This window comes from Diadema setosum, chromosome 17, assembly GCF_964275005.1.
Source record: "Diadema setosum chromosome 17, eeDiaSeto1, whole genome shotgun sequence".
NCBI lineage: Eukaryota > Metazoa > Echinodermata > Echinoidea > Diadematoida > Diadematidae > Diadema > Diadema setosum.
Genome location: NC_092701.1, coordinates 20,047,885 through 20,072,414, shown reverse-complemented (window position 1 = coordinate 20,072,414; position 24,530 = coordinate 20,047,885). Strand labels below are relative to the sequence as shown.

The 24,530-nt window shown below is 37.5% G+C and overlaps 1 protein-coding gene across 1 annotated transcript in view; it reads right to left on the bottom strand.

Moving 5' to 3' along the window:
- The window catches only part of LOC140240872 (sodium- and chloride-dependent neutral and basic amino acid transporter B(0+)-like), a 29,876-nt gene extending 6,446 nt beyond the window's left edge, over positions 1-23,430 (bottom strand). The window contains exons 1-8 of the mRNA XM_072320646.1: positions 23,387-23,430; positions 16,028-16,181; positions 14,942-15,073; positions 7,982-8,172; positions 4,922-5,079; positions 3,790-3,922; positions 2,531-2,665; positions 1,381-1,484 (exon numbers count right to left, since the gene is read on the bottom strand). Coding sequence (XP_072176747.1) covers positions 1,381-1,484; positions 2,531-2,665; positions 3,790-3,922; positions 4,922-5,079; positions 7,982-8,172; positions 14,942-15,073; positions 16,028-16,181; positions 23,387-23,407 — 1,028 coding nt within the window. The 5' untranslated portion in view covers positions 23,408-23,430. The remainder of the gene's footprint in view (positions 1-1,380; positions 1,485-2,530; positions 2,666-3,789; positions 3,923-4,921; positions 5,080-7,981; positions 8,173-14,941; positions 15,074-16,027; positions 16,182-23,386) is intronic.
- Positions 23,431-24,530: the final 1,100 nt, after the last annotated feature.

The following is a 24,530-nucleotide window of genomic DNA, read 5'->3' as shown; positions in this document are numbered from 1 at the left end:
GGACCGTATAGTTTTGGTTGAGACCTAATTTCAGGTTTCTAACACTTTTTGGCGAGATAATGAGAAACCTCTTATGAAATATGAAAATGCATGTAATTCTATGAGGAATTCAACGTTTATTTGATGAAAATTGGTTTTTAAATGGCCGAGATATGAAAAAAAAGGAAAAAAAAGAGCGATTCTAATAAGGTATGGGACCCACACTTTATTACGATCGCTTTGTTTTACTTTGTTTTTGGATGTTTCGGTTATTCCAAACCCGATTTTTCATCAAATAAATATGTTCTGTACTATATCATAAGTGTTTTCTTGGTATCTCGCAAAAAGTTAAAAGCCCAATTCTCATCTCCGCCAATACTGAACTATCCCTTTAAACCCTGGACAAGATTGTACCACCTTCGTGAATTCGGGCCTTAGTGTGTCATGAACTTTAGACAGTGTGTACAATGCTATGGGGATTCTGTGCATATAATTCGGCACTCAAAGCACACAAGGGGTCAAAAGAGATTGATACAATAATGATGATGATGATGGTATACAATAACAATAATAATAATAATAATGATAATAATGATAATAATAATAATAATAATAATAATAATAATAATAATAATAATAATAATAATAATAATAGTAATAATAATAATAATAATAATAATCTTAATAATAATAGCAATAACAATAATAAATCTGTATAGCCCATTTTCCATGAATGTAGATGTTCAAATGCGTTTTACCATTGGATTATTGGCATTAATGAAACAAGTGAGTTTTTAGATTTTTTTTTTTTTGCATTGCAACCAAATTGAAGATTGCCACTTTCAAGTTCTGCAATGTATCTTAAATCTTAGGGAAGCAGCAGGAATTTAATTGTTTCAGTTGTGCTATTGGAAAAATGAAATCACTAAGAAATCTATTTCGCAGCTCACGAACTCAGCACCGTAAGTTAAATACCCTTTAAATGCTTCAGCGCACTTTCTCGCTGAGCTCTGCTTTCGATGTGCACTCAGCGGAAATACACTATTATGGACGGAGATTTAAGAAAAGAGACCAAAAACAAAACAAAACAAAATTCATGCACCATCAATTGGGTTTACCAAAAGTTCCTTGAAACTTTATTTGCATCACAGACCATAGTAGTTCACCCCCCCCCCCCCCCCCCTCACAGAAATAACAAAACGAACAGGGGAATGATTATGAGTGGAAGAAATAACATGGCAATAATATGCTTGTGTGATGTAAAAAGTATATCAACTAGCCGTGGAACTTGTTGTAAAGAAGAAAAGATGACAGTTCTAGACGTCTTTTGTATTTTTAAATAGCTGTTTGTGTATGGAACTTGCTCTAAGAAAACAGAACGCGTATAGGTGGTTTACTCACAAGTAGCAATTGTTGTGGAACTTGTTGTAGGAAGACAGCGTGATGAGACCTCCCCAAGCCGCGCTGAGGGAAAAGAAAATCTGCACGGCGGCGTCCAGCCAAACCTAGTAGATTTGGGTAAATAGAATGGTATTTTTATTTCATTATGACGTCACTAGTAACCCCAGTGGTGACAACAGTAACGGTGATAAAATCGTAGTTATGCATGTACTTGTCTGTAATCTATATGAAGAGTTTGTTTGCAAAAACCGATAAGTCCATATTTGTCAAATGGAGATATTTGCCATTAAAGGTCAAGAAAAATAAAAAGAATAATAAGAAAATTTTTGCTTCTTTTGACCATAACTTCAAAAATGTACCTTTATATGTAGTGACCAATATATCATTTAAAAGGTATTATTTTGCGCTTTATGACAGAGACCGTACTTCAAAATCTTAAAAAATGGACTTATCGGTTTTTGCAAACAAACTCTTCATATGTTCATTGTGCTGAAGGTGATAATAATACGATGAGTAATAAAATCCCGTCTGAAAATAAGAAGTGAATAGATACATGAAGATGATGAACTATAATCATATGACGCATGACATAAATCATTTCATGGAAATTGTATATTCTTACAATTAAAGTGTTTCCTAGCTTCATAATAAGTCAAGAAAAATATACTTCTGCCTTTACTAGCTCGATTCCACAGGATGATTATCTCTATTCCACAGGATGATTATCTCAATCACAAGAGGAAAGTGACAAAAAAACATGAAGAATAAATAATATTTGTCACATAATAACAAATATTATCGGTCACATATTTTCTACCTGCCTCCCACGTGATTGCTACATTTTAAAACAAAGGTGAAATTTACACTACATAATCATCACTTGTCTATACGTTTGCTTATTGATAAATCACAAAGTCATCGGCGTATCTCATCCATTCTAAGCATTTATATCTATTTCACCAACCTAAAAGGATCTTCTTGATCTCCTTTCAGACTAGCATATTGATAGATATTATCAAACTTGTCAAGGTATGCACTTGATAATCACCGGTTACTCATATACCGTAATACCGGAAATGATTCAAACGTCGTCTAAATAACCGGATCAGACGTAGACCGCTGAGTGGTATCAAAGTTGCGGTTCTCTTACCTGAGGATTGGACAATCTTGACCAGTCCGGTACGATGAAGAAGAGGATTCCCTCGTAGTAACCCGGAAGTGTGACTCCACGGATCAGCAGGATGAGGAGGACAACGTAGGGGAAGGTAGCAGTGAAGTACACCACCTGTTGGTGTTAATGCAGGACACCAAAAGTTCAGGGTTAAGATGACGAATCGACCGAACCCATTTTCTATACGCATATTAGAAGATCCTCCCTCATTTAATCCTGAAATGTTGTAGGCCTACGTGGTGTCAGCAGCACATTGAAGACGCATAGGCCCTACTTCAACATCCCGTGATGTAACAAAAATTACTTCCTTTTGCTCCCTTCACCCTGTTGAGTGAATGACAGAATTTGAATATTCTGTTTCTTTTTTACATTCAAAAGAACTGCTGCGCCATTTTCGTTGCTGCTGTATAATTATTCATTCACATATCAAAGTTTTCAGCATTAGTGAAATCAATACCAGTCAGCTCTTGCATAAGTATTGCATTATTAGAATTGTATTCATGATTATTATTGACATCTTTCATGAAAATTGAAAAGATCCCCTCCCCATTCAAGAACTGAATAAGGAGATATCTCAAACTTCTATATAAAAAAAAAATACAGAAGCAATATAGAGTTTGCAATGAAAGTGAATTTGCAGTACTAAGCCCCTATTGAGGCAAATGTATGACAGGAAACAACTGTTTTGTAGGTTCTCCAATATTTGCCGACGCACGTACGATGCATCTCAAAAATTTGGCTAACAGTCATGAGGATTATGATTCGCAAAAGTAATTATTTTACTATCTATTCCGATAACTTTTTGGGTATGTGTTCCAGTTGTGGGCCTCGTTTCATAAAGTTACACATGACTTTACGAACGACTTAAATATAGCAAGTCAAGTTGGTTGCCTAATCATTGTTAAGTTTTAGAGCTAAAGTTGAAATTTGCAGATGATAATAACTTATATTTTAACATATGTTTTTAGTTGAAAGTGTATTTTTTAGAGCTAAAGTTGAAATTTGCAGATGATAATTAACATATATTTTAACACATGTTTTTAGTTGAAAGTGTATTTTTGCCCCAATGTAGATGAAATATTGACATACAGTCGTACTTTGCTAAAACACAAGGAAAAAGTGGGCACACACATTGGAACTTCATACTTCAGTCGTTCGTAAAGTCATGCGTAACTCTATGAACAGTTTTATGAAACAGAGTTGGGTCTGGGTGGGGGGAGGGGTAATAGTGTTTTTACCTTGCCGGATGATTTGATTCCCTTGATGAGGCAGAGGAACACGATAATCCAGGCGAGGAGGAGGCAGAGGGCAAGCTGCCAGCCAATGCTACCGGTCTCGTTCATGGAATCGGCCTCGCGCAGTACCTGATTCCTATACCAGCGATAGAGGCCCAAAATGATGCAAGATTTAAAAGGTCGTCACATCATAATCATAACATATATATATTTATTTCATATCATGAAAAAGAAATTTTTTATGGAGTCAGATATTTCCCTCTTAAGGCTTTACGTATGTTAAGCAGTGGACCTTTTTTTTTTATTTTTATGTGTTTTATTAAAATGATATCAAAATCACAATATTTGCACACAATTGGCAACAATTTGAAAAGTGACAAGAAAAACAGTTGGAGAAAATCATACACATAACAACTTTTAACCTATGGAGAAACCAGGGTGAAAAGCATTCTATGGTGACTCAATGTGACACATAATTGTTTAAAATCATTATGAGCTATGAACGTGACATAGACTGTATTACCTTTTGACTGCACTGATGGAGAGACAGTACATGCATCAAAGTACTGTCACTAGCAATAAAAATCTTGATAAGTACACTGATCACCAATAAAATCTTAAATACCAGAAATCAAATTTCCAATTGAGCGTGGGATTTGAAATGGGTTGCTGATTAAGAAAGATGATCAGCACAGAAAGTCGTATGTCTATAAACATTTCTTACTTCCATAACGAACCGCCTGATATCGTATTAACTCATTGAATTATTGACGTTACAAGTTTGAAGGAGTCACATTAAATTCTATCATCTGTCTTATCCCACATTGACTTATTCTATAAGTCATGCTATTGCATCAAGGTTCAACAAGTTGACAGGTTTGAAAAACCATTATCGAAAGGAAATTGAAGCTTATATTTGAAAGCAGAGACTCCCCAAACTATCACAAAGCTATAAGAAAGAGGTACAGCTGATATTTTTTGTCGCCTCTACCATCTACCTAATAATCTATCTATCTATCTATCTATCTATCTATCTATCTATCTATCTATCTATCTATCTATCTATCTATCTATGTATCTATCTATTAGTTGTCCCCAAAGAATTTCTAGATACAGAACTGAGTGTAACACTAACGTCCAGTATTCTTCACTTGGCCGCTTTCGCTGGTCAGCAAGGGGGTCGACATAGTTGGAGGTGTCCCAGCCTGTCCCGTTCCGCGTGACGTTGTAGTCATTCCGTTCCTCATCGGTGAGGTTGCCGATGGGAATGCAGGATCCGTTGGTGATGATGATCTGCAGAGTAATATGTCAACCCAGAGAAATTTGTAGATGCTTACTGATGAAAGAGAAGAAAACAAAATAATCACTGCAAAAAGAGAGGTGGTAGATTTAACACCATGGGTGTTAAATCTAACACCGATCAAGTGTCGATAGAGGACCATACCAACAGGTGTAGAGCAACACCATCACATGATGTTGAAAAGTGTTCACTTGACACTTCTGGGGTGTAAATTTGGCACTATAGCTGGTGATATTTTTGACACTGCCCTGGTGTTAATTCAACAATGACACTGCATGGTGTTGATTTGACATTGCTGGTGTTAATGTCAATGGCATAACACCCGCCCAGTGTCAATAAAAGTCAAGTACTTTATCGGAAAGTCTTGTTCGTCTTGTCGAAGTTCAAAATCAACAAGAACAGTAACTAATGACCTATCTATAAAAAAAAAAAAAAGAGTTTTATATTTTGAAGTGACAACCGAAAGTGTTAATCTAACACAACAAATGAGCACCGGGAATTTAACACCAGCTCGGTGTTTCATAAACACCCGACTTTTTTGCAGTGAAGGCACCAACGTGCAAGTATGTCATCTGAAAAAAAAAAAAATCAAAACAGATAAGGGGGAGGGAGATAACACATGACTTGAGAAATTATTTGTGTGTATATGGATAAGTGAGAGCATAGGACCTAATGATGCAATAAACCACAAATGAATGCATGAAGAGCAAGGCTGCTATAGTACGATTGGCTCTTGCTATAGCAAACTCGGAGGGGCGTGTGAAATCACTTTGTAAAGTTTTAATTAAAGCGTAATGTTGTTATTACATCGGGGTCTGAAAGACAATCAATACACACACACACACACACACACACACACACAAATCTCAGAACTGGTTACAGAGTTTGGGCCACCAGATTTGTAACAAAGGGCTGTGGTATGCGGAGATGAGATGTATTGCCGACTATTTGATTGTTATGACGATAAGAAACAAGTTAATCTTTTGTCTCGAGAAGAAATCGTGGTAAGGTGTACGACGTTTCCCTCGCTACTGCTGAGCTTCGTCAGGTACGCAACTTGCGTGCACGCACCACCGCGTCTCATTGTACCTGACAAAGCTTAGCAGTAGCGAGCGAAACGTCTACACATACTACGATTTCTTCTCGAGACAAAAGATCAACTTGTTTCCTATCGTCATAGAACTCACCGCGTTGGTCAACGTCTTCACAAGATTTAATTATTGTTTGTGTTGTCTGTTTGGAGATACGCACAGTTGAGCATACTGATGTGAGCAGATCACAAGGTTTTAATGTAGGATGATACAAAATACAATAATATGTAGCAATGACTGATTCACTTCACACGGGTCAAAACACACACATACACACAAGAAGCCATGCCTATGTATAGGCTTCACATAAATATCTTTAGTGCAATGCCTGTATTTGTTCATATTCTAAACGTTCTGTATGATATAGTTGTGATTGTATTATCTAGGCTTCTTTCTGTGAATACTCTTATACACAATCCTTCAATTGCTGAATAGATTCTCTCCATATTATATATCACTCTCCTGAACTCTCCTTCTAATAACACAAGGGAGGTTTCCGTACACGTCCTTGATTACGAAGAGGTACGAAGAGTGGCGTATTATAGCAGCCGACTAGTATGTGATACACACATTGCCTGTTCGTCTCCTGTTGGACAAGTGGTTGAATGACCCATGCCGTCAGAGGCCCGTCAAAGCAAACAGAATACTGAAACACCTTGGAGCGTCAGGCTCTCATTCAACTCAGACTAAAAAGCGTTGCTGATCCATATAAATTTGCAAGTATTTTGGTGCTTTGGGGGAGGAGGGTCGGAATCCTTGCAGTGGATATCCTTGTGCAAAAACGACCTATTTCACTGACGGCGGTGTCGCTGCAACTTTAATGGAAGACCAAAAATTAAAAACAGAAAAAAATAAAATAAAATGGTTTGCGCTCTCAACTCCAGGGGGACGTCCGAGACGTCTCCAAACAAAGTGACAACTTAATCGCCCGGGAGTTGCGGGGACGTCGCTGCGACGTCTCCAGCAGTCAGAGGGACTTCTCTGAGACGTCTTCTCAGTTGCGTCTCTTGGAGATGTCGGAAACAAAATTGATCACCGCGACGTGGGAACATGCTCGATTCTCTCGCGACTCTTTAGAGACCCTGATAGTCTCCGAGTGACGTCGTGGAGACTTGAGTCACCACCAGGTCGCCACCTATTCTCCAGGCCAATGTTCATAGTAACTCTTATCACAATCACTGAAAAGTCTCAATCGTAACCTACACGGAGTATTTTAACTAAACCACTTTTCGATCATCTCCAATAAAATCATTCGTTGCTTTCCAAAAAACAAGATCAATAAAAGAGGACAAACGTTGGAGTATGTCAGAAATGATTGGGGTTAAGTGAAGTTGTTGACGCCATCATGTATATTCTTTCACCGGATTAAAACGTTTATCATTTTGTGGCACGGCAGTACCTGAAATTGCAAGCGCACTCGTCTGGTCGGAGGTCGATTTATGATAATTATGTCTTTGTTTATGGAATGTTTGCGTTTTCCTTCAAATGATGTCTAACTCCTTGTTTCCATTTTTTTTTTCTTTTTGGTGGCCTGATACATGGCCACCAATCTGTGCAGATCGAAAAACACACTGATGCTCATGCAGTAAAAACATACATTTTTAAAGCAAAAACCATAAAGCTGGTTTAAAGATCTGAAAATTGCACACACTAAGTATACTAAATCAAATTCCTTTTATAAAATTCATTTAGACATCAAACATTTTTTGATTATGATGAATGAAAAAAAAAAAACTTGATATTAAAAAAAAATCGTTTAAATTGGCAACTCTATTGATATTCCTCATGCGGCATTGCTTCTTACCGACGGCACTTCATCCTCGATGCAATCTGTGTAGAGGCTGCTGCAGTACTCGCTGTTCCACGAGGAGGTGCAGCTTGTCCACGGCAGCTTGCTCGTGAATGAAGCGAACATGTAGTAGATGGTGTACATGATGATCACGTTGTAGTAGATGCCCACGTAGGCGGACGTCAGGACCATGCCGTATCCAACACCTGCAAGGCACGAGAATTTCATCAGATTCCCTCATATTATCATCCACTAGTTAAAAAACACCCTTTGATGGTACTCTATTTCTCTTAGAAATATAGATTTCTAAGCACTTTCTTTGTTTGTTTGTTTGATTGATTGATTGTTTCTTGTTGTTGTTGTTGTTGTTGTTGTTGTTGTTGTTGTTGTTGTTGCTGCTGCTGCTGCTGCTGCTGTTGTTGCTGTGTTTCTTTTTGGGGAGTTCTTGGCTAATTCACGTCATTGTAGTTCAGGCTCATAAACCCCCAAAAGTCATAATATACTTGCGTACATACATCGGTGTACGTGTTCAGACATTACCTAAACATCAGTGGCTCATTCACTACATCTAGAAAGGGGGAAAAATGTGTCAGACATGAACTTGAACAAAGTGTAAACAAGATGGGATGGGGTTACTCGTTCAATAAACCCAACGTAAAAAGGAGACAAATAAAAATCAGACAAAGCGTATAATAATACCCACGTAAATGTCAAGAGAAGAAAAGTACTGAAAATTATGGAAGTGGAGCAAACATCGACTTGCAATTCGGGAAAGTCCAAAACGAGGGCGCAAAGTCCATGTGTGCCCTGCCTCTTTGCTTCTCCGAGTAACAATGCATCCACAGGAAAGTCACAAAAGAGGAGATGTTCAAATATATTTCCATTCTATATCATTTTTTTAACCCCAATTCATGATTCTAAGTTCAATAGATCCTTATAGTTGGTAGATAGATGTTTGCACATTTAACAAAGGGTGTGTTTGATTTTCAACATCTCAATGACCCGATTGAAGCTGTTACAGTTCGTCATTCCGAAGGTGCGGTAATCCGAAGATGAAATAAGGTTCGTTATTTCGAAGGTCCGTTATTCCCAGGGTTCGTTAATCCGAGTATGAAAATAAGCTTTCTTATTCCTGAGGTCCGTTAATCTGAAAACGAAATAGTGTTCGTTATTCCGAAGGCTTGTTTCTCCGAAAATGAGAAAAGGTTCGTTATTCCGAAGATGGAGTTCGTTAACCCGAAAATGAATAAATAAATAAATAAATGAATAAATAAATAAATAAATAAATAAATAAATAAATAAATAAATAAATAAATAAATAAATAAATAAGGGTCGAAACTCCGAAGGTTCGTTTGTATACGCAGCCCCCTCCCGTCTTTTCCCCCATATTCGCATTATCAAACCTCATTTTATTTTCGGATTAACGAACATCCAGGTATAGATAATTTGTGTGTCTCGGAAGCACGAACCTCGGTAATGACTTGTAAATGTAGGTATTTGTGATTATTACGATTGCATAATGAACTTTTATCATGCTTCATATTGATACAAATTGAATTACGGAATCCGTTAGAGAGTACATCAATCACATAATGTATGGAAGATACACTTATCACTAACAGATATTTTACGATACCATTCCATTTAGTGTAGATAAGTATACATGTTCTTGGGATTTAATAAGATGACGAGATGTGAAATGCATTCTCGTATGTATGTTACGATCAATCACCATATAACAATATACACACGACTCTGACATATCAAATGACACATGATCCGATTTTTGCGTCCTGTAATCTATGCTGAGATCAAGGAAGGGAGGGATGAGTGTTGTTACGTGTACATGCATTCATTGTTCCTATTTATTATTCCACTTGAACTTTCACCAATATTATTGGTGCACATAACGTGCAAACATCCAACCTGAACCGTTCTGCTTGAGAATATTTTTGCCTCATTTTGATTTTCCATTCCTTTTTTTAAGTTGCCTGTTTGTCTGCTCGTTAAACGTGGAGGACGAGGAGAATAATGTGCAAACATTTGCGAATTCCTCATATCAAACACGTACACTTGTCTATCATGTATTGAGTTTGCATCGAGCACATTGCATTGACAGAAACACTACCCATGTCAATTCATTTCGAAGGTGGGCAATAATGCTGTCCTGACATCTAATATATCAAAAGATTATATATACTTGTATATATAAAAACATATATATATATATATATATATATATATATATATATATATATATATATATATATATATCTATATATATATATATATATATATATATATATATATATATATATATATATATATAATCTATATATCACCCCTCTCCATTAAAATGTCTTTCATTCACGATATTTCGTAGGGGGAAAACTATAATGGACCTCTGGTTCTACAGAAGAAGATTTTTAAAGATTCCTTACCCCCCTGGGTGGGGCATGGTGCCCATTTTAACAAATTCAGATCCTAACCCCCTAGGGATGCTACCTGCCAAGTTTGGTGAAAATCCATAATGAGGTTTTCAAGAAGATGATGAAAATGTACAATTTAGGACCCATTTGGACCCCCCTCCCCCCCCCCCCCCGCCACAAGGGGGGCACCCCTGGATCTGCCATGAACAAACTTGAAACTACAGTCATTAATGTACTAACTCATAGTATTAACTTAGCTCTATCACTTCTGGTTTTAGAGAAGAAGACTTTTAAATAAGATTCCTTAATTTGGGGGGTTGGGGCCCCCTGGGGCCCCCCTGGGTGGGGCATGGCGCCCATTTTAACAAATTGAGATCCTAACCCCCGAGGGATGCTACCTGCCAAGTGTGGTGAAAATCGGTCTTGGGGTTTTCAAGAAGAAGATGAAAATGTAAAAAAGTTTACGCACGGCGCACTACGCACGACGGACGATGGACGACGAACGCCGGACGAAGACCAATCGCAATAGCTCACTTGAGTCTTCGGCTCAGGTGAGCTAACTAGTACTGATATGTACAATATTTGTATGAACACAAGGGGAAACATTTCCTCTAGAATTTATTACTCAAGCTTATGTGGTACTAAGTTTCCAAAGTTAATCTCCAAAATAGTTTAATGATATCTGTATGAAGTGATCTACTCAGGGTCTTGTTTGCAGGAGGAACAAACCTCATCCCGGATTTACAGCTCAGTAAGTTTACATATCCCCTCTGAAAAGAAAAGAAAAGAAAAAAAAAATGATCAAAGTGCTCTCACGGCGAGGCAAATACCAAACAAGAAGTTGCGACAGCAAATATTCGCCTCATAAATGACTGTCAAGTGTAAGCATAATTCTAATGCCTATAAACACACAAGTTTGCTGTGCAGGTCGAGATTACGGAACCCGCGACGTACTCAGAAGGTACTGAACTGTTGGTTGAGATGTCAAATTTGCTGATTCAGTAAACGGAGAGTTGGCGCTTTGCAAGAGATGAAGGAAGTATATAGTTGCTGCTTTGCATTGTTACTTATTGCTTATCTTTATCTTTGTAAAGTAACTGGTATGATTAAATTTGGTTTTTTGCAGTTTGAATGGCCGGGACATCTGAAATAAACACGAATCACAAATACGGAAAGTATAACAACGCAAATGATGTGACAGACATATCAAAGTAAAGGATGAAGTATACGCACAACAGAATTTGTTCCCGTTATAGGATGAAGAATCATGACAGATTATAGATACATAAACATAATTAGGCTTCCATGATTTATGGATTATTTACCCAGGGTAGCCTCTTCAGTGTTGCCACTGCTCTATCAGAGGGCCCTGCAATTATCATTACCCTATAAGCGTCGCCAGGTACCCATTTATACACCTGGGTAGAGGGGGACATAGTGGGTATAACATCTTGTCCAAGGACGTAAGCACTGGGCGGGATTCGAACTCGGGTCCTCCGATCAGGAGTCGGGAGTCTTATCCACTATACCACAGCGCCCTTTAATAGCTAGCTTGAAAGCGTTAAATGGCTACATTGTATGGGTGCTGGTATGGTGATATGTTGCCATCTACACTTCAAACATCATAATGAGATAAAGATTTGGTGAGTGAAGATTATCTTTCTTTCTTTTTTTTTTTGGGGGGGGGGAGGGGGTGTCTTAAGTTTGTGTGAAGTTTGTTCGCAAAGGTTGAAATTGAATAACCCAAACAACGCAAGCCCAAAGATGATTAAATTTTAATGCATAAAAGCAATGATGAAACTTTCTTTTCATAATGGTTGAGAAGCTTTCATTTGATGGTCATTAGAATCATTCAACCACAAAAGTTTAATGAAAACTGAAATAATTGGCTCACATTTCTGCTTTATACGGTGAGCTTACCTATCCTTCTACAAATGCGTTACAGATCAACTGAAAACTTATTTTAAGTTATGATTATGATTTGATCTTGTCATACGCTCATTTCTGCAAACTTTAAACTTCCCATGACAATCAATCTCTTTCAAGTTGTTAACTTTTTTTTCACTTATGTGATAACTTCCTGGTGGTACAGTGTATCTTACAATTTGACTAATGACAGACCATTAGAAAGACAATACATAATTTCCTCGAGCTCTACATGAAGTTCCCTATGTTAGATTGATCACCTGAAAGTCGAGCAAACAAGCAGTGCAGTGCATTTTATAGCGTTGTATGATTTGGCACCGACTGCCAGGATCAACCTGGTATTTATGGAGCAAGTGCAGAGACCCCAAACAACTCCCATCATCTCGCATTCAAGCTATTCAACTATACGCAAAACACGCTATTCAATATAAATTTGTACAAGGGCATTGGCCACGCTTGATCAGTTTTAAGGGCCTGAGCATGGCATACCCAGCTTGGCAGAAAAAATAAAACTTCATTCGGATTTCTTATTTTTCTTTAGAAAGTGTCATTTTTTTCTTTTTATACAAGCGGAGCCAGGAAACAATTGAAGCCGCTATGCGGGTTGCGCGAATGAATAATGGAACTGAGTTACAAAAGAGCTATTGATGGTGGCTGTGTATTGTCAAATACCGGTGAACCGATGAAATTGACTCATTTGCATAACTACAATATTTTTGAATAGAAGAGAGTGGTCGTGGGTGTGTGCTTTGCGCATCCCCCCCCCCCCCCATCATGGCTGTGGGGGAAAAAGAGAAAAGTTTCATAAGTAGCTACGTAGAATAGGGTCTGCCCAAAACTCCGCAACGTCGAGAGCTGCAACAAAATGCACCACTAAACCAATGGGTAGCTCCATCACCAATACTGTGATGACGGAATGTGGGAAAAAATAATTCATCCCACACCTCTCTCTGCATTGCTAAGAGTCCAGAAGTTGGAGAATCTGGTTTGTCGCGTGTAGTTTTTGCAAGCCCCCTTGCTGGAGTGTAATGGAGCATGTTCAAGTGTCAGAATTTCCAAAGAGGTATACAAAGTGAACACCTCCTTGGGATTTCTTTGGAAATCTATAAAGCCTACAGGTACCGAAAATTTGCACCTTTGGCAACTTTTGATGACTTTCCGTTCCACAAAAAAAAAAGGAGATGCATATCATAGAGAGATACTTCACACGTTCTTTGTCGAAGGTGACGTTATAATGTGTAAGCAGAAAAGTACATGGTTCTTACCAACTTCATTCAGTTTATATTTTGTTTTTTAATGACAGGGAAACAAATTGGCGATGACTTATTGAATTTTCATGGCCTCCGGATCGCAGAACAAAATAAACGCTGTTCTTTTGCAATGCACAAAATCTGTAGAATTTGAACTTAAGTGTAGAATTTCCAAAATTTCTCTTCGTTTGGCAGAAATGTACTGATCAAATTTATTGATGAATCTGTTGTTGTTTTTTTGCTTTTGAACACTAAAGACACTAAAGAGATAACCATTCCGAATTTCCAAAACAGTACTTTACCCAATCTAGAGCTTAGATTAAACGCTCCTTTTAAGCTGCAGACAAAACTATTGGTAGCTGCAAAGCATCCATGATCTTTGAGTAACTTGACAATGAAAATAACATGTGGCTGCATAGTTGACCTAGATCCTTCGCAAGTTGAAGGAGAACAATCGTACAAGATTATAAAGGACAGTTTAATGCATCCTAAATATTTGTGTCACCCCTAACTTTCGGGGAAAACTTGCAGTCAATATGGCCAATGTTGACAAAGGACAAAGACAACCGGTCATTTTTATGACGCTGTAAAACAGTAAAACACCACAGAATCGTCCGGATACTGGCTGTACCAGCGCTTCCGGAGACAACACCATATGTACAGGTAGACTGTAATATCAGTATGGTGACATAAAGTTAGGTTTTGAAGTTTTATTCTGTGTGTCTTGTATCTTCGGCACTGTTCAAGAAAAGGGAGAGAAAAAAAAAAACTTAAGACACCGTCACTTAATTGTCCTTAACAACAACCAATCCTGCCCAGCAAACCAATTATATGCCATCATTACTTTTCTATTTCCGTACACACATAACATAACACACATTTAAAAGACTATGGAATGAAAAAAAAATAAAAGAATGTAAAATGTTGTTATGTGTCTGCTAGTAAATACATTAGCGTGAAAATGATGAATTTGCAAACTTTTTAAATATTCTGGCGTTGGTATCCATGCAGTGTCGTGAAAATGTTGTGAGGGCAAAATATCAAAATATCGCTCATCTGTGGAATCGGTCAATGTATGCGCGAGTTCGCTAACGAATAAGTTATTTTTGTCTTTAGAACGACCTGATTTCTCGTATTGGTCAAATACAAGTTGACGAGAGAAGAAACTTTGTGTATTGTAGCTGCACGGCAGCATTTTTTCTTTTCTTTTCTTTTTCACTGTTGAATAAATTCGTAAAGAACTGGAAAGTGTGAGCTGAGTTTAGCGATGTTAATAGTTTGTCTGCTCTGAGTGCAGATCAGCACAGAAATCTCACTATTGTATACAAGTCGTCCAAGTCCCTGACACACAAAGGATTAAGATGCTTACCCCGAAGCATGGGGATGGCCCTCCAGCAGGTGATGGGTCCCTGACTGCAGTATTGTCCAAAGGACACCTCCATGAAGAACAGTGGCAGGCCGGCGAACGTCAACATGACCACGTAAGGGATCAAGAAAGCCCCTGAGAAGAGGATGGAGAAATAATGTGTTTTACAAAAGGTGCACCAATCTTTACCTTCAGAGCGAGCGTGAAGCTTTATAGTAATGGTGTCTGAAATAATGAAGGGATCTTTCCCATGTCAAGTATAGTGCTAACCGGGCCCTGTTTAGGAAGAGTTATAATTGATCAGTTGATTTCCATCATAATTCTATGGCAGCCTGTGTGGTAAGGGAATTTACAATCGATTATATCTTTTGATAAAACGGGCCCAAGTAACACAGTTTAAAAGACCAGCTTTTTAGACAGCTTATACTGACCATTATTGCTTATATACTTGATGAATTTGAAGCACGAGTCACTATCACCTGATGACAAGGAATTCAATACAAATTTCCAGACACTTCAGGCTAAGATGGCCCCCTATATCTAACAAAGAGGTATTAATAAACTCACACATCCTGTCTTGCAGTTAATTTTCCAACGCATTCGGGACTCCTCTCAAAATTGAAAGAATTATGTACAATTCTTATTTGTATCACAAGGAAATGCTTAAGGTATATCAACCGCAAGTGACAGTTGAGCCAGGGAAAACACCCGTAGGTGAATAATTGAAGACAAGTTCATGGTAAACGAAAGGCAAGTCCAAGGCATACCGGGTCTAAGAGAAGCCTACAATAAATGGCAAATATAGGTTTAATCGTATACATGCCTTTAGTGAAAAACATAATGCACAAGGTAAGCAGTGGCACAGACATTCCTTACAACGTGAACCAAAAGCAAGCTTCAGGTACACTAAACTGAGGAAAATTCATGGTAAACCACCGATCGGGTTACGGTAAACTAATGGTAAATTTACGGTAAGCCTGAAAAAAAAAATTAAAGTAAAACAGGGAGCTATACCTTGAATGCACGCTCATTATTAATGGGGGGGGGGGGGGGTTAAGTAAAACGGAAGAATTCACACTCCTGTCTTACCTCCTCCATTTTCGTATGCCAGATAGGGAAAACGCCAGACATTTCCAAGACCGACGGCGTAGCCCACACAGGACAGGATGAAGTCCAGCTTGTTCCCCCAGTTACCCCTCTCGGTGTTCTCATCCCCCTCAAACTCCTTCACCTCCACAGCTCCCTGTGAAAATGGGTACAAAATGGAGTAGAAGTGTTATCCTTTGATACAGCATTCATTAAATGATCACTCTAAATATTAGAGGCATTATTTAACATTTGCGGGTAATAAAAACTCAGCTTTAGTGCTTCGAAATAGTTCCAAAATGTGAATTAGGGATAGAAAAAACAACAACAATGTAAACATCTTAATGACTATAATCAATGTAAAGTATTGTTAAATATACAGAATGTGCAAAATTGTTATAATAAATTGTTTCTAGAATAAACCACGTACATTCATGGTTTATTGAGAAAAACAGTGATAACTACTTATATTTTAGGCTTTATTGCAAATGTTCATATGGTAGGATGTTTTGTGATACAACGGACCCACTCATATGAATCAAATATGATAAATCGAACATTTCTTAAATCACTGCTCCCAATGGTAAACAATACATTTAATTAACAAAAGTCTTGATAAATGACAGGTCAATATGTATTGTCTATGACAAACATAACATCAATTCTAATTCCCCGGCCATAAGCATTCTACTTATCAATTCATAACTTACAGCTAATATTCGTTATCACTTTATTTAGGCAAGGTTAAATGATGTGAAGTGGTGTTATATTTTCACAAGAAAATTATGCCGAGTGCAAATCTAATATGCAAAGTGGATGAAATTATGCTATGATATTTTCATAACTCTCCCTGTCTTTTATACACAGACGTATTCATTTCTTTTAACATTTTGATCAATAATTCATCAACTACAACCATTCCCTCTAAAGCCCAGTGTTGTTTTGTTATTAAACAACATCTTGCTTCGAAAAAGTCAAGATTGCTTATCACTTTCAAGGTCCTATACACAACCTCATTAATTCATGCCAAATTTGATGAATATCTATAATTCTCTTTGTTTTTATAGTCCACTCTATTCGATGAAATTGAACTTTTGGGGATTTCATCTTAATACTGAACAAAGTCATCGAGGCAGCACATCTCATTTCTGAGATGACCATCAATGTTTAATCATAACATTTCCTCGTGAAAAACAAAATTTGGCTGCGCATCTTTAATTCATTGCCATAACAATTGGTGTTTGTGAAAGTCCCCACCCCCTCCCCCATTTCTTTCTATGTTGTACATCTTTTTAATGTAAGAATTATAGTTTTTAGTTCCATGCCATTGCATGAAGTAGTTTAAGGAGACATCGACACATGAATAATAAAATATAGCTTGCGTGTGGAAAACTCTTTGGGTATTATTTTCATCTTCTCTCTTGTGGCCCTGAAGAAAGTGTTTTGATATTTGTTTGTATGTTTATAAGAATGTGTGTATGTATATATGTTTGTTTGTTTGATTGTGCATTTGTTTTACCCATCCAAGCCGTGCATGATCATATGAATTGTTATCGGACACTTCATCTGGTTCTAAAATAGCCAAACATTATCATATCCATTAATTCATTTATTTTCATTTTCAATAAAATGCTAAAGCAGCAAAACATTTTCATATTGTTAATACTTTTTCATAATCAATACAACTGTGTAATAGAGGAAATATAATTATTTACTGTGACATGTATGACTGTGCTGAAACCAAATGGTTTGAAATGGATGGAAATTCTGAAACACAGGTCTTTTTTACATATCTACGTACAAATTTGCAGTTTCCTAGCGAACAATAACTAATAACTGAGCTAACAGAAACTCAGGAAAAAAAAATTGTGTATAAACACGAAAAAGGAAAATACATGTGAAAGTAAATATATATATATATATATATATATATATATATATATATATATATAATACTTTAAAAGAGAGAGGGGAAAGAGGGGAGTTATATCACATGTTTTTTAGATTGTGAATAACATGACTGAGGCATTTTGTCTATTATTCTCCTGGTGGTGCATGTGCACGAGTTTTTTGTAAGCACTCTAAGCCCCATGGAAAGAGTGTATCAAACATAAAAATGTATTGTATTTTTGTCGTGTTGTATTCTATTGTATTTTATTCCATTGTATTGGCTGTTTACATCACTGTGAAAACCCGATTTATGAAAACTTTTTTTTTTTCGTTTAGCTAATTCTTGTCTGTGCCTATCATGGCTATTGCAATTACAGGAGAGGTGTTAAAGCATGATGAATGCATATCTGTACCAAGTGTGAGACATCTGTTTGTTTGGTTTTTTTTTTTTCGCCAATTCTTCATGGTGTTGAGGAAAGAACAGGCATGACAGGTTGACGAAGAGGTCGGACACCTCAAAAAGTGATGGCCCCCCCGCGTCGATTGTATTTTGTATTCTGCTCAAAAGACATTTCCACGACTAGTGAATTCAAACAGTTTGCTGTGATACTTGATGGATAAGTAGTATCATATTAATACATACATGCATTTTCCCCTGTACATGTATGAACAGAACTGAATCGACTCAGACGTGCTTCTTCCCATTTTGTGTGTGTGTTTTGTGCGTGTCATGGATTTAGAAAAAAAAATAAATGACAAATGCTCATAAGGTTTTCTTCTTCTTGCGATTGAAAGCGACATAAGGTCTGGATAAATTTGTACAAAATAATGATAGTGTTTTCATAATTCGTAAAGCGCTTTGTAACAAGAATAAAAAGTGCCCTATATTATGTTGCGTTAAGTTATGTTACGTTATGACATGTTATATGACATGTTATGTTATGTTACGTTGGAGCACTAAATATCTCAGCATCAAGCTAGACTCAAAATTCAACTGACTTGAATAACTATATTAATGACTCCACAATCTTTCCACTTTCCATTATTATAAGTGGGGTTACCACCAACCCTATTTTTTTTTCTGTCTTGTCTGCACTGTAATGGAAAAACAAAACAAAACAAAAGACAAAAAACAATATGTGGATCATTAATCACACGAGAGGATACATGCATTATGAAGACTACAATTGACGTTGCCTAGGGTCTTGAAGAAATTAATAGTGATCGAAATGCTAGCTGAGTGAGATAGACGTAACGATACGATCAAATGGCATTTAATATCAAGACTCAAGACGATACAGGTAACTAGCAAGAATTAGACAGGTGTCCTTTGACTAAACCTAAAGTCCTGTTCCAATGTGCCACAATCTACAAGTAACGAACAATCCTTCGAAGCAGTTTACGCTGATTGTCTTTACAAAATGTTTCACATCAAAGCCGATCGATAGCCAGCCTTCGATACCAACATAGGATCGACGCGTATAAGAATAATTGCGGCAAATTGATAGACAATATTGCGTCCTCATTATTTTTTGGTAGCTGAAATTTAAAATTTGATACTGAAATCAGCTACTTTCTTCCGGGCAGATGGTGACTTTGTTGTTGTTGTTTTGTTTCTTGTGTTCTGTATCACCCTGGTACAGTCACAATAAAAGTGGTTATACTAAAAGCAGGGCCGTATACAAGCTTACACTGTCGTTGTTCATCCTGAAGAGTATTATGTACATGTAGATGACTCAGGATTGCTGATGGGCGTGTTCAATAAACGTGTGTCTGTGCAAAGTTTGTGTGGGTCTCCAACAACTGAAAGTACCTTCGCTCAAAGACCGCCTTTGTTAACAATTTGCGTGCAACCTCTTTGGAGCGACATAGATTATCTGCACACAAACAAGCCTATATACATACCCCCGTTTGGGTTCTTGCTTTTCATCACGCAAGTACAATAGATCAACCACAAAAGAAAGAGACAAGTGATAGAGGGGGGGGGGGGAGAGATAGGAAAGCTCTGCTAGGAAAGAAAGAACATATAAAAAGCAAATCTATAGTGGAGAGGGAAAAGCAGTCAGATATGTGGACTCGGACCATTAAAAAAAAAAGCAATGAATGTCTCTTATCCTTCCGAGTAAACAACCAGTAAGGGCTCTGTTTTGTCAGCCAGCCAAGATCTTTTATCTACCTTTTATATCAGTTTTACAACGCAGCAGTTAGTTTAAGCAATTTATGATGCTTGTGCGACTAAATCATTGGACGAAAGTCATATAGGACTAAGGAATGCACGCTGGTTTTAAAATTTCCGGAGATATCCTTTGGACCTCATCACAGTAAACTGTGAGACTTCATAACTGCAATGATTGCCCATGATGTTTTGAAAAATAAGTGGGTGGGTTACTGTATTACATTTGTCGCATTCGTATGTTGGTGATAATATCTATGACAATGCGATCAATATTCCAACCTATAAGGTTGTGTAACTTGTTTCTATATTTTATTTATTTATTTATTCAGTTTTCTTTACCCAGGGTAGCCCCATCAGTGGTTTAAACACTGTTATCCTAGGGGGCCCTGCAGCAAAATGACAAACTATAACAGTTCAACAAACACAAAATAACAAATCAGGGACATTCCTTTTTACATCATAACATCAACACAATATCAATACTCTATATAAATGAAAAAATGCAAAGTTAATCCTTGACGATAATAATACACAAACTCATGTTATTTGAGAAAAAAATAATACCTTAACATTAAACAGGAATATCAAAAATACCCGAATTCTACCCCAAGTGAGATATGTATGCTCTTACGAACGCTTGAAGAGAGGTGGCGTTTCGGACTTCAGCGGGGAGCCGATTCCAAATACATGATGCATAGTGTGAAAACGATTTTTTCCGGCTTGGCTATTGCTTTTCTATCATGAGACTGCTGCCAACAGTTCCTTTTTGGACAGCCAGAAAAAGAAAAAAATAACTGTATATATACATATTTCAATAGTTTTTAATGTATCACACAGAATCCTGAGTGCTTTTTTTCAAGTCACCGACTAGTTTTTAGGTCAGGATTATGGATAAGGTAAGCTTGTATAACGCAAATATTTGGTGGCTGTCGAAAAAAAAAAATGTCTAAAACTGTTAATAGGCCAATGTTGAAACAAGTAGTAAAACAAATTTTCTCCCAGTATATGTCTCAGAAAGTTGTACGAACAATATAATGTGACATTAATAAGTGGGTGATAAACGAAAAGAATAGAGTAGAGTAGAGAAGAGTGAATCGAAACGAAAGGAATAGAAAGGAAGAGTCTAGACCATAAGAGCAAGAACTGGAAGGCTGACTGCTGTGACAACAGCATTTTTTTCCAGAATCTCGTGTACGGGTAAAATGAAAATAGACTTGTAAAAAGGGCTTTTGTATTACTTTGGAAATGTCTGTAAAGGTACCTTTCTTCAAGTGGCTTGTAATATAGGGCTGTGAACCTATGTTTAGAAATGAGCAGATTTAAAGTATACATTGGATGCATGCATTCTTCAGGTGTTTTCTTCTGTTTCATTTAGCTCATCCCCAAGGTCCATGCTTACTAAACGCAAGAATGTGAAGCTTATTGTCACGCTGCAACCAAGGAACATAAAAGAATGGAGGTGGGAATGAGAAGAATTGTAAAAAGAACAGGCAAAGAAAACAAAATGTGTGGCAAGAAGAGCTAAAATAATAGCGTCGTTGTTCAGACCCGTTCATGTGAAGGTCTCAAAGAAGTCGTTACACCCTGATGAATTTACTGATACTCGCACAAAACAAAGACTCGAAACACACACAACCACGCGCGCGCGCACACACACACACACACACACACACACTATTTTGATCATTGACAGTTAATCAGAGGGCAATCCATCCAGAGATCTCGACAAGAAACTATATCTCCCCTGGACCACAACCAAACAATGAATTCAAGAACAATAAACTCTCTATAAATACGAAAAACATGGAACAGCTTTGACCTGACGCTATTGATGACCCCATTTATAAAGATTTAAGAAAGCCTATTGGACAGATGGTGAAGCAATAAGTCGATATTGAATGTGATTATGAATGCCGTGTAGGCCTACTAGGATATGATCCGGTTATATAACATTGAAGAGTTGAAAAAGTCCTGAAATGAAAGGGAATACATGAATGCTTGCATTTACTTATCTATCGTTATAGAGATATCCATAGGATATCCGTAGGATATTGTATTGTAGGAATAAGATTAACAATTTTGAGCTTCAATGTATCATTCTACCTGATGACGTCAAGAAGACTCTGGCGTACAATGTAGGGTGTTACAAACTGGAACACAAATGTGCTTCTTTTAACCTTTCCACTAAGGACCCTTAAGGCCCCGTAAGACATCTCTGAGAGACCTATATTTGGTAAGATCCAAAGCCTACTAGTCTCGGAAACCTGATTAAAAAAAAAAAAAAAAAAAAGTATAGCCTGTATGTGGAATGGCTCTAAAGAGGCCTTGGAATATTATTAAAAGACCAAAGGGCAATTTCTAGCAAACTTCTTGTAGAGATCTCCTTGGGACTTCGAAGACTGCTGAATTACCTCCACGGAGGACCAATAATATCCACTGAAAGACCTAAGCATAGATCTTGGAGAGGTCAATCAAGATCTCTAAGAGACTTGTCTTTCATTGATTCCTCAATGATCTCTCGACAATCTTTCTGTGACCGTCTCCAAACATGTGGAAATTCTGGAGAAACAGCCAAAAGACTTCAGAGATCATTAAAAGTTCACTGAAAAATCATTGACAGATTTGTCAATTTTTACCAGTTTTTGGTAGTCTTTCAGAGGTCTTGCCCGATGGCGAATGAGGATGAAAACTGCTTGTGCAAATTGGAGTTAATAAAGAAAACGGACAGCAGAAAGACATCCATGGTCTGCCTTAAATATGTGTAACTCTTGTTGCAAACGGTAGTTTCTTGCTCTTATCTGCTGGACTGTTTCGTATAGATAATTTCTCGTTCATTTAAAAACTGTTGTCTCCTTGTATACACACCAATTACATACACACGTTAAAAATGACATACCCTATTTTTTTCCTCGTGCGTGGGTTCATGTGTCGTTGATAATCACGCCCATGTCTTAGTCATAAAGTTTTGAAAAGTTTGCTAACGAAGCGAATGCGCGTCGTCAACTTTCAACTATGTACATGTCACTTTCGCATTCTATCTCCTAACGAAATGCGATCGTGTCACTCATACGTTAATTTGCACTCTTAAAGACAGGGGAAACTCCTTTTCCGTTAACAAGATGTGCTCGTCTACAAAAATAATCAATTGCGACGAGTCTACAGAATTAATCTACGCGACTGAGAGATCGATGAGCCGAATGTGATACGTGGCTACATTCGAAGTGACTACCATTTTAAGAAAGAGAGAGAGAGAGAAAAAAAAAAGATCTGTTCACAGAGAAGTTTATTTTCCTCACCTCATCCTGTGGTCGTCCCATTTTACTGTCCTTCTTTTGGCCTTCCTCGATTTCAAAATGTCACCACAAAGTTTTTAACAGGAACTGCGGCAATACCTGAGCTGTTTTTTCGATTCAAAGTTGCACAACCTAGAGCGCGCAGACGTTCAAACTCACGGCGTCTCACCGTACCACTCACTGAACACTTCTGCGCCACAAACTAACAAAGACCGTATTTGGCCCGACTTGCCCGCAGTCAATACGCGTCTACGCATATTATGCAGAAGTTTTCACCGAAGTTACTGGGCGCGGTCAAGAGAACAGACAGGCACTGGTGGCGACACAGCCATTCATTGTATACACGCTCTGTGTCACTGGCAGAGCATTCACCAATCAAAACTGTGTAACTCTTTTGAGTGCACACCGTATGATAAGGTATGTGGTGTATCCACAGGTGGGGTGAAATGGGTACAAAAAACGGCTAAATAGGGGCGTTCACTGAGTGTTGTCGTCGAACTCGATGTACTGAATCGTCATCGTCGCCTATCAGTACGAAAATATGCGTGACTAAGTTACGCTTTGTGTTGGCCTTTAAAATGCTACAATAGACCAGTTTGAAGTGGTGCATTTTCTTTTTAATAAAACGGCACCTTTACTTTGCTGCTGTTGCTTTTTGGTCGTGCATTCCTTTCAATATGCTATGACTTTTGTTTGACTGAATTGTCTTTATCATTTCTATGTTTGGAATTCTATTGAAAAGTACCCAGTTTGGGCATGTGTCATGCCAGTCAGCAGCTGAGACGAACATCAGTGTACACTGCAATTGTAATGTGAATCGATAACTTGAATAACATTATGAAGGTGATGCGTAGGCCTACACATTCTGAATGATTTTGTCTCAAGTCCCAGGCGGAAAGATTTTAGTAAAAACTCTGAAAGTATTTCGTCCTATTTGGCCGCGTCAATGCTACCTGTGTTGTCTCTAGAAAAGTACAACGATTTAACACCATACTGATCATCGTGAACATGAGATTGATGAAAATTACAATAATGTTTACCGATTGACTGCAGTCAGTCAGGGCGAGTTAATAGGTGTTTTATTATTTGTTATTTTATTCACGTTTTTTTCAAGCGTTGAGGATCCGTGCCTCCTAATTAATATTTA